This window comes from Eublepharis macularius, chromosome 11 (genome assembly GCF_028583425.1).
Source record: "Eublepharis macularius isolate TG4126 chromosome 11, MPM_Emac_v1.0, whole genome shotgun sequence".
Classification (NCBI taxonomy): Eukaryota; Metazoa; Chordata; class Lepidosauria; order Squamata; family Eublepharidae; genus Eublepharis; species Eublepharis macularius.
In genome coordinates, this window is record NC_072800.1 from 93,870,003 (window position 1) to 93,882,154 (window position 12,152).

General features: G+C 54.1%; 1 protein-coding gene across 1 annotated transcript in view; it reads left to right on the plus strand.

Annotated features, from left to right (window-relative positions):
• LOC129337517 (NAC-alpha domain-containing protein 1-like) overlaps positions 1–12,152 on the plus strand; it is a 32,094-nt gene that overhangs the window by 13,113 nt on the left and 6,829 nt on the right. The window contains exons 2-3 of the mRNA XM_054991278.1: positions 3,318–9,104; positions 9,877–10,173. Coding sequence (XP_054847253.1) covers positions 3,318–9,104; positions 9,877–10,173 — 6,084 coding nt within the window. The remainder of the gene's footprint in view (positions 1–3,317; positions 9,105–9,876; positions 10,174–12,152) is intronic.

Consider the following 12,152-nt stretch of genomic DNA (forward strand, 5'->3'; position numbering starts at 1 on the left):
GCTCTCCGTTTGCAGGGAGTTCAACATAGATCTCCCATCTACTGTCTCAAACGGCGCGGCCCCTTCTGCTGCCTTGTAACAGGCTCTCTTGCCTGTGTCTGAACCTCCACTACTCCAAAGGAAAGATTTAGCTTTTCTTTTGGATAGTGTTCGGGAATTAGTTCAAGACCTGTCAAGCAAAATTGTTCTTTGAACCGTTTGCTTTTCAGTACATTTATTTGTAAAAGGTTTTTTATTGCTTTGCCGCTTTTAATCAAAGTACTCAGACACCTGGTTTTTGTGGGTTTTCCGGGCTGTATTGCCGTGGTCCACGGCAATACAGCCCGGAAAACCCACAAAAACCATCGTTCTCCGGCCGTGAAAGCCTTCGACAATACATACTCAGACACCTGTTAGAGTTTATTTCTTTAATTGAAAATACACTCTATTTTTTTAATGAAGTAGTTAAAAATATATGATTAGAACACAGAAAGGCAATCAATTAAATTTGCTAACATTTCCTAACTATTAAGTTTAAAAATAATCAAAGTTCTTATGAAATGCATTAAGATTTTCATAGCCTACATTGCAAAGATAAGAATCTCACCTAATCTTCATGAGATCTCTTCCAAACAGAACTCTAACTCATTATCTAAATTAGCATGTTTTATAGGTTACCATATGCAAATATCTAAGATCTTTTCACATAATAGCATAAGCAAACTATGATTGGTTTAATGCTTTGTTGAATATTCATAATTTCTATTGTATAACCTTCTAATTAGCCAAAAGTGATGTTATAGCTAGCTTGCAAACGAATTCATAAATCCATGAGAAATGACAGGAAGAGTTAAGATACTAGATCACTATTGGTCCAGTCTCTGATAAAGAAACATTAATCTAGATGGAGTCCACTATTTTTAATTAGCTGTCAAAAGATTTAAACGCACCTCTTTTAGTTACCTAACACTCTAAAAAAATGCACAGACAGTTCATGAAAAGTTTAAAAGTTCACCTAGAATACAAGCCGTTACTATGTATGAGGTTAGTATTGATTAGTGAGCTTTAATCTATATTATTACAACAGCCTCTTTCACCTGCATGTGTGAACTTGGCTTTACTCTCCCCAGTGAAGGGGGTGGGTGGGGTGTTTCAGCTGTCACTGGTGTTGTCTAGTCCTGGATTGCTAACGGTGAAATGCAGGGCTGTTGAGTATGCTGCCCATGTTCCAAAGTAGCTGAGGAGGAGGAGGAGGGAGATGAAGGGGAGGGTCTCAGCCGTCTACAAGAGGGATGGCCGGAATGCTGCCTCCCCTGGGCTGCTCCGCTGCCTGTCCCATGTTAGTGGGTGGCCCTGAATGCATGCTCACGTTTGGCTCCTTGCTATCCTGGCCCTCTTCCCTTGGCCAGGTATGGATGCAATGAGTTTGCATTTCCAGTGGCAGAAAAATCCATAGCACTGCTGAGAATTACAAAAAAACTGGCTGGTGTCTAATTTCAGGCGGCGGCGCCTCTGCGGCGGGCTCCCAGCCCACAGGGCTCTGCCTTGGCTGGGCTGCTTTTTCTGGATAGCCCCAGCCAGCCGTACGGGGGTCCCCGGTATTGCTCAGGCAAGCCTTCACTTGGGGTTTGGTCTCCCCATCAGTTCATGAAGGTTTGGCGCGTGGGGGTGGGGGAGCTGAAGCTGAGATCTGTCAGTCGGTTGGCATGGAAGGGACTTAAGGGGTTGGACAGCCTGATCCTGACTTTCTTTACTGGGAAGCAAAACTTGCTGGTTCTGATGGGACTTGTAAGCATATTTAAGGCTGTGGCTGATTTTTAACCTGTTGGGATTCTCTGCTTCCCCCCCCCCGCCCTTCCTCCAAGGAGCTCAGGGCAGCCTGTGTGGTTTTCCTCCCCTCCCCGTTGCCCCCCCCCCCTGCTGGAGACCCCCTAGCAATTGCGTGCCTGTCCTGGGGTCCCCAAGTGTTGCTGGCACATGTTTTCAGGCCCGCTGTTTGTTATATAAAAAACCCACAAAGAAACAGACAAGCAGAGGTTCCCGGATCCTGAGTGCTGATGAACGGTTTCAATGTTGTGTTCCTGCCTTTTTGCCAATTGCAAACAGCCAGGAGTTTAACCAACAATATTAATCCACATGCCTATTTGTAAAATCAAAGCTAGCTTTGGAGAATCTATTGTTGGTTTCTAAAGCCAGGGAGGTATTGGGTTAAAGCAAGGAACACGGATTGTAGGGAAATGATCATTTTGTCCTTTGGCTTCACAAGGAATGGGACAGAAACACTCTGAAATCTCCATAACTATTGGCTTTGAGAGCTCTGGCTTTCCTCTGTTGAAATGAAACCTCCCTCACTATTGGCTCAGCTGCTGCGGTGTTATGGAATGTTCATAGACATTCTGACATTAAAACCCAGGGGACAGATGGGGCTCGGCATTGCTGCTGCTGTTGGTGAGAATGGATTTAGCAGATGACTACGTAGAAAGCATACCTTTGAAGTATCGAGCACCAGGCTGTGTACTTGTGTTTCGGGAAATGACTTTTAAAATATATCCTTAAATTTACATGGGTCTCTGTCTCCCCCCCAACCCCCCAAAAAGCAGGATTTGGTTGGTAGAGACAACAAATAAGGGGAGTGAAAAACAACTACCCTACAAACCGTGCGCAACCAAGAAGGCTGGAACAACAGAAATAAATATATATCCAATTTTTGAAAATAATGGTTGGTTAGAACAGCCTGCCCCCTGACCTGGGTAGCCCAGGTGAGCCTGTTCTTGTCCGATCTCAGAAGCTAAGCAGGGCCGGCCTTGGTAAGTGATTGGATGGGAGACCTCCACTGAAGACCAGGGCTGCAGAGGCAGGCAATGGCAAGCCACCTCTGCCTTGAAAACCCCACCAGGGGTTGCCATAAGTCGGCTATGACTCGAGGGCAGGATTTCATTTCGCCCTGACCTGGGTAGCCCAGGTGAGCCTGATCTCCTCAGATCATGGAAGCGAAGCAGGGCTGGCCTTGCTTACTAATTTGAGAACTCCAAAGAAGACCAGGGGTGCAGAGACAGGCAATGGCAAACCGCCTCTGATAGTTTTTTGCCATGAAATCCCACCTGGGGTCGCCGTAAGTCAGCTGTGACTTGAGGGCACCGCACACCCGCACACAGAACAGCCTGGCCCTGCTTCCTCTTTGGGGGGAGGGATGCCCACTGTTGTGTTTCTGACCGTAAAGGCTTTTAAAAGAGTTGGCACTGATAGGTTGGTTTACAGCTCAGCCAAGGCATTAAAATCTGTCTCCTAGCACGAGGTGGCGTGTACCCCAATAACCTCTCTCTCTCCTTCCCCTTCAGATGGCTGTTGGAATACCTCCGCTTCTTCTACGCCAAGTGGCGATGCCCTGACTCCGCTGCAGCTCTCCCCGATGGCTGTCCCTGCCTGCCAGGCGGATGCCGCACTGGATCCCGCCCTGCGTGGCAAAGGAGTGCCAGCCTTCCAGCCAGCCAAGAAAGAAGACCGGCCTCAACCGGAAGGAGCCAGCTGCGACACAGCGGTTGGTGGGGCGGCGGCTGGCCGGGCAGCCCTGAGTGAATGTGGCCACGTCCTGATGGAACCGGACCCCAAAGCCGGGCAGGGCCCCCCGAAGAGCCTTGGAGCCCCTCTGGCAAGTGTGGACACGCTGGATGCTAGGGTAGTTATGGGGGAGGAGACGCAGTGCCTCAGTGCGGAGGAAGACGTGGGGGGAGCTGAGCCACAGGCGCTGGAAACGGAAGCCGGCTCCGGTGACCCAGAGCAGAACAATGTGGACGATCAGGCCCCGGAGGCCGCCGAGGAGCTCCCCACAAAGCCCCCCCATCAGGTAGCGAAAGACCTGAGCCTGTCTCTGCCAGGCCTCCTGCAGCCTCCGGAGCTGGAGGCGGTGGCAGCGGCATCCCACTCTCAGGACGACCCTACGGCCGATGTGCCTTCCCCGTCTCCTGCACTTGCCAAAGACCTTCCCACAGAGCTGGCCGAGGCCCAGCCGTTGCCTCTCAAGAACACGTGCGGCCTGGATCCCGAGCTCTACTTCACGGCTCCCTCGACCCCCATCAAGACTGTCTTTTCCCACCTCAGGCCTCATCCTTTCTCCAAGGAGAGCCTGAGCGAGGAGCCCGGCGATCTGGACAACGAAGGCCTCTGCTCCCCACCCACCTCCCCCTCGGGGTCCTACATCACAGCCGAGGGGGGCAGCTGGGCCTCTTCGGGCACGGCCAGCACCTCCCCATCCTGTTCGCCAAACCTCATCGCTGAGTCCGAAGCCATGGAGGCCCCCGTGACTGATGGGGAGTCTCTGTCGGAGCTGGAACTCGCAGAGGGCGTGTTGGGACTCCCGAGAACATCCCGTCTGTCTCCGGAGTTGGAGGGGGAGGTGGCCTTCCACACACTGTCTTCCAGCACTTTAGTTCACTCTTTGCTTCCTGCTGAGAACAACAAGGGCGAAGATGAGGAGGAGACGACGCCAGAGGAGGACGAAGACGACTGGGGTTCCGAGATAGCTGCCACAAGGCTCGTCCCTTGGAAGCCTGAGCGGGCGAAGCCGTCGGGGCCAAAGAGCAGGGGCGACTTTGCTGAGGAAGCAGAGCTGAGCACCAAGGGTTTGGGCCATGAACTCTTCAGAGGAGAGCGCTTGCCTCCTGGTGATCCTTCGGGAGAATGTGTGGGATCCACTCCTTCCTCTTGTTCACTGGCTGCCTTCTCAGGGCTTTCATTGGAGGAGCCCACGAGTCCTGCTGGGGTCCACGCCTCTGAGACCGACACATCCAGCAGGCTGCACGAAGAGACAGTTGCTTCCTCCCCTGCGGATGGCACGGAGAGCGCAGAAAACGAGCCCATGATCCCTGCGTTGCTCCTGCCGTTCCATGGGAGCCTCATCTTTGAGGCAGAGTCCATGGAGATCACGTTGTTCCCCCAAGGGGAGCCAGTAGAGAACGACGCCCTCTATGGCGTGGAAGATGACGACAGCACCTCTGCCTCCTTCCTGCACTCCCTCTCGGAAACCTCCATCAACGAAGGGGTGGACGAGTCCTTTGCTTTCCAAGACGACACTTCTCAGTCCTCCGACTCGGCTTCCTACAATGGGGAGGAAGACGAGCGGCTGTACAGCGTTGAGCAATATGCCGTGGTCCCAGAAGCTGCACAGCAAGAAGCAAAATCCTCCATGGAGGGCCCGGGGCCAGAAATGACCCACCTGGGCAGCGAGAGTGAGATGGAGACGTCATCCGATGCTTACAATACCGATGAGGAAGACTCCGCCGTAGGTGAAGTGCGGCCACCAGCAAAGGGGCAGTTAGGGGGGAATGGATCCCCCCAGGACGAGCCTGAAGAGCACAACAGATCCCAGGAAGGACAGGCCAAAGGGAGTTTGAGCTTTGAGCTGGCCGGTGCCTCCACGTTGCAAGCTGTGCCAGAGCTGGAAGGCCCTGGGGATTCTTCGGAATGCTCGAGAAGTAGCAGCAGCAGCAGCGTTTCTCCCGCTGGTCAGCAGTGGGGGCCTCCTCTGGAGCAGGAAATGGTAGCATCTTCTGGAGGGTTTGGTCACAGGGCCGAACCGGAAGAAGACGACTCTCGAGGGGAAACGGGATCCTCCCACAGCTCCCCGGAGCACCCGTTCTTCTCCGACACAGAAGAGGCCCCGGGCAAAGGGGTCCCTGACTCGGAGGAATGCCTGATTGCCTGTTTTGATACAGATGATGAAGCAGATAACCTGCCTCCTTTGGACACCCCCACGGTGAGCCAAGAGTCTGGAGAACGGACTGGCCAGGTGGGGATGGGAGCTGCCATCCCTCTAGGCTGGAAGCCCAGTTGGTGTGTAGAACAGACAAACCAGGAGGCTGCCAGCTCACCGGCCTTTGACATTGGCGCCAGGCTTAAGGAATCGGAGGAACAGCTGCTGGAACTCCTTGACCAAGATGGTGCCTCCGAGGGAGACTCACCAGAACTGGGGACGCAGGGCGGAGGGGTGCTGGACGTTGACCCCGAGAAGGAGAGAGCTCCCTTTGTGTCCCTCCTCGGATCCTGCGAGGCAGCCGCCTTGGAACAGCCAGAAGTGACGCGGTCAGACGAGCCAGCGGGGGAGTGCCTTCTGGCCTGTTTTGAGTCTGAAGACGAGCTAGAGGAGGCCTCGTCTCTTGATCTGATGAACAACAACGAGGACCACATGGCGGTGACGTTTGCAGAGGTGGGGCCAGGTTCCCAGATCCTCCTGGGAGTTAACGCAACACCAGAGAGCACCCTCCTACCCGCAACAGAGGTTGCCTTGGAAGCGCCAACAACTCTGCCGCAAGCATCTCCTCACTCCCACGAGGATGTCGAGGTATCTGATGAAGTCCTGGACCGGGACCTTCATGGTGCTCGGAGAGGCTCAAGAGAATCTGAGGTGGAGAAGCAGGAACAGGGCGATGGTGCGCCCTCTGAACTTCTCAAACGGTGCTCAGAGACTGGGGAGACCAAAGAGCCCGAAGTGGGAGATCCTCCACCCCGTGAGAGCAGCCCTGTGCCAAGATCGGTAGAAACGGGCACCTGTGCGGATGAAGCTCGAGAGGGAACCAGAGAGTGCGGCAAGGGCAAGGACGGGCTGGAAGCAGAAGTTCCTGCAGCCGCCGGCGAGCCTACTGAAATGTTGGAGGAGAAACAGCAAGTCCTGTCAACCTCGGCCTCCTCAGACCAAGATTGGGATACCCCATCGGAGGAGGAGGAGGAGGAGGAGGTGGCCACCTCAGAATTTGAAAGTGAAGAAAGCATCAAGGCGGACTTAGTTTCTGAGATCCCAGCTGCGGAAGCTGCCTGCCAGGTAGACCCACTTGACGCTAAGCGCTTAATCTTGGAGGCCCCGGGTCTGTCGGATTCAGGGCCTCCCGAGGCTCAAGCTCCCCACAGGACCTTTGCACAGTCCAGCCTGAGAGATGACAACATGAATTTGGTGCAGGTGCTGGACAGCGAAGCTACGGATGAACTGCCAGCGGAGAGGACCAGTGGCCACGTGCCATCCCCAAGCAAAGAGCCTGAGGTGGCGATCCCCACCGCTGTGGCTAACTTGGCCACCGGTGAGCCAGCTGGTGGAAGGAGAGAGCCCACTGAATGGCCGCTGCTTGGGAGCACCCAGGTTCCAGAGCCCCGGACAGACGCCAGAGATGCTGAACCTCCCGTTCCACAAGGACCTGAGGCTGACAGTACTGAGGAGCGGAAAGAAGCAGCTGAAGATCTGCTTGCGTCAGCAGACAACTGTGTTTTGGACACCGACGCTCCAATCGCTGGAGCTCCTGCAGGAAAGGTAGCCGAACCTTCTGCAGTCCGGGCGGGGGACCTGCCCAGAGGAGGCCTGCAGTTAGAAAAGAAGACTTTTGCTCAGGCTTTGCTTCAAGGTCTCACGCCAGCTTTGGATGCAGAGGTCACATGGCAGGGAAAAGTAGCAGTAAGTTCTTCCCCAGAGCTCCCCGATGTCTCCTCGCCGCACTCGTATACAGACTCCAGCTTTTTCACAGCGGCTGAATACAGCTCTAGTGAGACTGTTGTGCTGGCTACATCTCCAGACTTCGAGAGCGGAGATCCATCGTCTCCTGAGCAAGCCAAGGGCAGCCCGGCATATGTAGTGGAGGAGAGCCCCCCTCCACAGGAACAGCAGGCAGCCACCCCTGCGCTGGAGCAACTTGTCTTTGAGACGCAACAGTTGGCTGCGGCGACAGAGGGACCTTCCCAGCCCAGCATGGCCCTGTGCCTGCATCACACAGCCCTTGCGGACGCAGCTGGCTCAGCCACCTCACGGCGTGCGAAGGCCCAAAGCGGGGATGCACTCTCCATGTTGAATAATAGCCAGCATCTTTTCTTTGCTTCTGAGGAGGAGATATTCCTGAGTGAGCCCCACGCTGCTCAACGAGACCTTTCCCGTGCAGAAGTGGCGCGTGCGGGTGCTGCAGACTGTTCAGGGGCTACGAACATTGGCCCAGCCGTGGCTGATTCTGAAACTGTTGCTCCGGAGGGCTTGCCAGACACTCATAGCCAGTTCGAACCATCTGGTGCCTTGCGGCAGAGTTCTGCTCCAGTAGCGGAGCCTTCAGCTGTCCTCACGGATCAGCAACAAATAACCAACATGTTGCAAGGATCCTTTGGGAGCCTGACGGAGCAGAGAGTGGGGGGCACGGGTCTCAAGAGCAGCCTGCTGGTAGCAGAAGCACAAAGCCTTCTTGGCAGCCTTAAGGAGAGGTCCTCTGGAAAAGCCACACCTGACCGAACGGAAGGAAGGGGTTCAGAAGAGCTCGACGCTCCGACTTCTCCCAGCGACACCCCTGCCGATCAAGACCGTGATGCCTCTCCGCCTTCTGTGGAAGCAAGAGGTGAAGACGAGCTGGAGACGGAGGGACTGGAAACTGCACCTGAAACGGAAGATGCTCCCCCATCTTCAGGGGAGACCCCGGTGGATGGCCACCAGCTGGTAACATCTGGACCAGAAGAAGCAGCGCAGCCTGGCGAAGAAGGGGCCTTTTTGCTCAACAAAGATGATGTGGAAGATGTTGCCGTTGGTGGACCTCCTTCTCCAAGTTTGCCTGAAGAAATGCCCCCCCGAGTTCTGGACGCTGATTTATCAGCAGAAGAGGGAACTAAGGAGGCACTGGAAGAGACTAGATTAGAAAACGCCGTAGCAGAAGCTAGCAGCCCAATGATGACGGAGAGTGATGAGGAAGCGGAAGCAAAAGCGGTGCCCTCTGGTCTTGTTAGAAGCATGGACCCCCCTGCCCTCGATTCTGCCACTTTGCTCCCTTTAAGCTCCCCCGTCCCTCTGCCGCAGGCCCCTCCTCCACCCAAAGCTCCACCAGAAGCTCCTCTTCTTGCGCCTTCTCCAGCTCCCTTGCAAACAGACCTGCCTGCATCCCCTCCCTTGGAGCTGGCTTCCGCCTCACCACCTCTTTCTCCTGGCTCAGAGTCCCAAGAAGTGCCTGGTGTGTCACTGTTAGCGGTGCTGCCACCACCTCCCTCAGAGAGGCTCCCCCAAGGTCCAGCTGCTACCTCCTGGCTTCCCACCTCTTCTGCAAGCCCTGAGGAGGAATCTGCTCCCGCTGAAGAGACCCTCTTCCACCTGCGAGACTCCAGGAAGCCCCCAGCGGAAGGTAAGGCTGCTTTTCTTGCCGCTTGAGCGTGCCCAAGAACTGTAGCTGGCCCACTGCGATAGAAGGGTTCCCTGGAAGCAAACAGCAGATGGGCAGGATGTGACTAACGTGCAGGTACGATACAGACACCTACTACTATATTCACAGCCCGTAGGATATGAATGTGGCCAGAGCTCTGCTGGCTGCCATTGGCTTAGCTGCAGTGATGTCACGGAGGGACTGAACAGCCGAGGGCTGCCCACTTGCTTAGCCTTGGTCTGCCCTAGTCTTGGCCTGTTGCAGCAGTTTCCTGGCCATGTTACTGATAGAAATGAACACTGCGACAGCACGTGTGTGTAGCACACAGAGGCCATCGTCTCCTTCGTGTGGTTTCCCCAGTTGTGGCAAGTCCCTCACTTCCCTGGTGCCTCCTGAGGATCCGTTCTCCGCTTCCCAAGCACCTTCAGCCTGTAGCTGACTGGTTGTCCTTCCTCCACTTGCCCTGGTTAGCTGGTGGCTTTTGCCTCCCAAGGGCTGTTGTATCTGGCTCAGCTCCTCCTCTTGAAGCTAAACAAGCCAGACTCTCTTTCAGGTTATACAAATAATGACATGTAGCACCTGCAGTGTCCTCGGAGCTGTGCAGAATCCAAGGGCGGGGGGGGGGGGGCGGCTGTTGAGGCTGCTTGCAACTTAAAGCCAGGTGTGGGAAGCGGTCCTGTTTACTTGGTTCTGTTTCCATTCTCCCAAGATCTGTTTTGTCCCCAATGGTGCTCTGACCTGCTCCTTTCCCTAGTTCTTCAGAGTACCAGACCTCCAGTGCCCTGCCGAGACCAGCTTCCCAGTACCAAGGATTCCAGAGGCCGGAAACGCTTGCCTGGGAATAAAGACTCCAGAGCGAAGGACTCCCTCTCCGCTGGAGAGAAGAGAGCTGATCGTGGGCCCCCGCAGCTGGACTCCAGCTCCTCCAGTGAGCGGGAGCTGTCGTATCGCTGCCCAGAGATCGAGAGCCTCAGGGAAGCCACTGGGGTGGTACTCCTGGAGGAGGAGAAGCCCTTGGTGGACAGGGGAAGCCGTGACGCCAACCACAAAGGTAACTTCTCTTCTGACTTCTGCGGGGGGCTGTGAGGCCTTCTGCTGTTCAAGGGGTGGAGGTGGGTGCAGACAACTAGAGGCAGAAGGTTGGGATGTAAGATGCAGGATGAATGCGGTCTTAGACATGTAACGGCCACGCATCTAACCGTCCTGCCCATGGACGAGCTGCTTGCTGAACTCGAGCTACGTATGGACCGAAAAGGTCCTCTGGAGTTGCTGTCCTCGGGGGCAGGTCCAACTTCAGTCTGTGATAGGTAGCCGGTAGCCCAGAGTGAAATGAACTTTGCCTGAAGCTTTGTTCTTTGATGGGCAACTTCCCGAGGCACCTGGCTGGCTGCTGCCAGAACCGGGGTGATGGACTAGGCTGCGCTGGGCCTGCTCTGGGCTAAAATCGGTAGCGAAGGTGAGAAATGTGACCATTCTGCGTTAGGCTGAGCAATGTGACGAGCAAGGTCTTGTGATAGTATCCGATGCAGAGACTGTACAAGTGTTTGAGCAGGGATGAAGTGTGTGCTCACAGAGAAGAAAAACAGATTGGATAATGAAAAGCAAGATCAGAATTGAAAATACAAGAGCTCTGCTCAGCGAGTGGAGTTTGCCTGCCTGGGAGGTGGGGGGAGGCTCTTTTTTACTTGGGGCTCCTTTGTACTTGGGGCTTTCAGACTTACTCTCTTTAAATGTGTATATGGTTTGGACATTGTGTGTGGCATTTACCAGCTTTTCACTTACAAAAACCACAGGCCTCTGCCCACATGGAGTTTGCAGTCTAAAACCAAGTGTGTGTGTGGGGGGGGGGGGTACAATGGCTAGAAAAACATTTTTACCGCACCCTTCCTCCAAAAAAATACTGCTCAAAATTCTAGGGCTAGATTCTACACTCTGCAATGAAGCATGAAAATTGACTAAGCTTGTTCAGAAGAATCTTTGCACAGATCTTTCCTTCCACACACCCCTCCCGGTGGCACAGAATTTGCAGTTCTTTCTGGCACGCAGTTTGGATTTTTTTTTTCTTGGCGCAAAGTATTAATTGTCTGTGTGCAGGCTGAAGCTGGGCCCTGAGACGGAGCTGCCAGAGTAGCCCCAGCTGGAATTGAGACTTCCTGTAAAAGCTTTCTGCTGAAACTGGCGGGGAGGGGAGGCCCCTGCTGCTGATGAGAATCTTAGAAGTGCAGTAGGGGCGGGAAGTGGCTAGCTGCACTTGGGAGCAGCTGCACGAGGCACTGTCAAAAGCCCGTGTTGCCCTTGAGCTTTTTGCAAACTGGCAGGCTGTATTTATAATACAGGAACACTCTCTGCTCCATGAGGCTGTGCGTTAGCTGGCTGCCTTAAAGCATTGCCCCCACCCCAGCCAGTCGGCACAGTCTTGGGCACAGACAGGTCCCATCCACCTTGGCCAGCTTGACTTGAGGAGCGTGGCTACCTAGACCCAAGTTGAATGGGTAAAGTTGAATGCAGAACCGTACCCTTAGAAGTAAGTCCTACTTTGTTGGTGGGAACTGCTCTGGAAGGAGTATGAGTTGGACTGGGAAGGAAGTCTGGACTCCTTTCCTGTGATCTTGTAGCCCTCCTTTTCCCTTGTTGTTGGAAGGATGGCATAGAGCCAGTGAACTTTATCTCTTGATACTGGTGGGGATGCTGCAGCTTGGTAGCATGGGAAACCTGCATGCTTGTGAAACAGGACTGGAAGCCACGGGGAGCTTGAAAACACACGAGCCAAAAACACAGTCTGTCTCTACACAAGACATCTTACATGGGGACGCACAAGTGTAGGGAGATGCAATGTTAGCCAGAAAGTGTCGTTTAAAAAGATAGAGCCGGCAGAGATCACTCTTCAGGAGGTTTGTTAATTTCATCTTCCCCTCCTGGAAGGTTCTGTCAATTAGATGAAATTAACAAACCTTCTGAGGAGCCATCTCCACTCTGTCTTTTTTGACTACCTTCCTGTAGAGAGGTGAAATTAAACTATGTTTCCTGGTT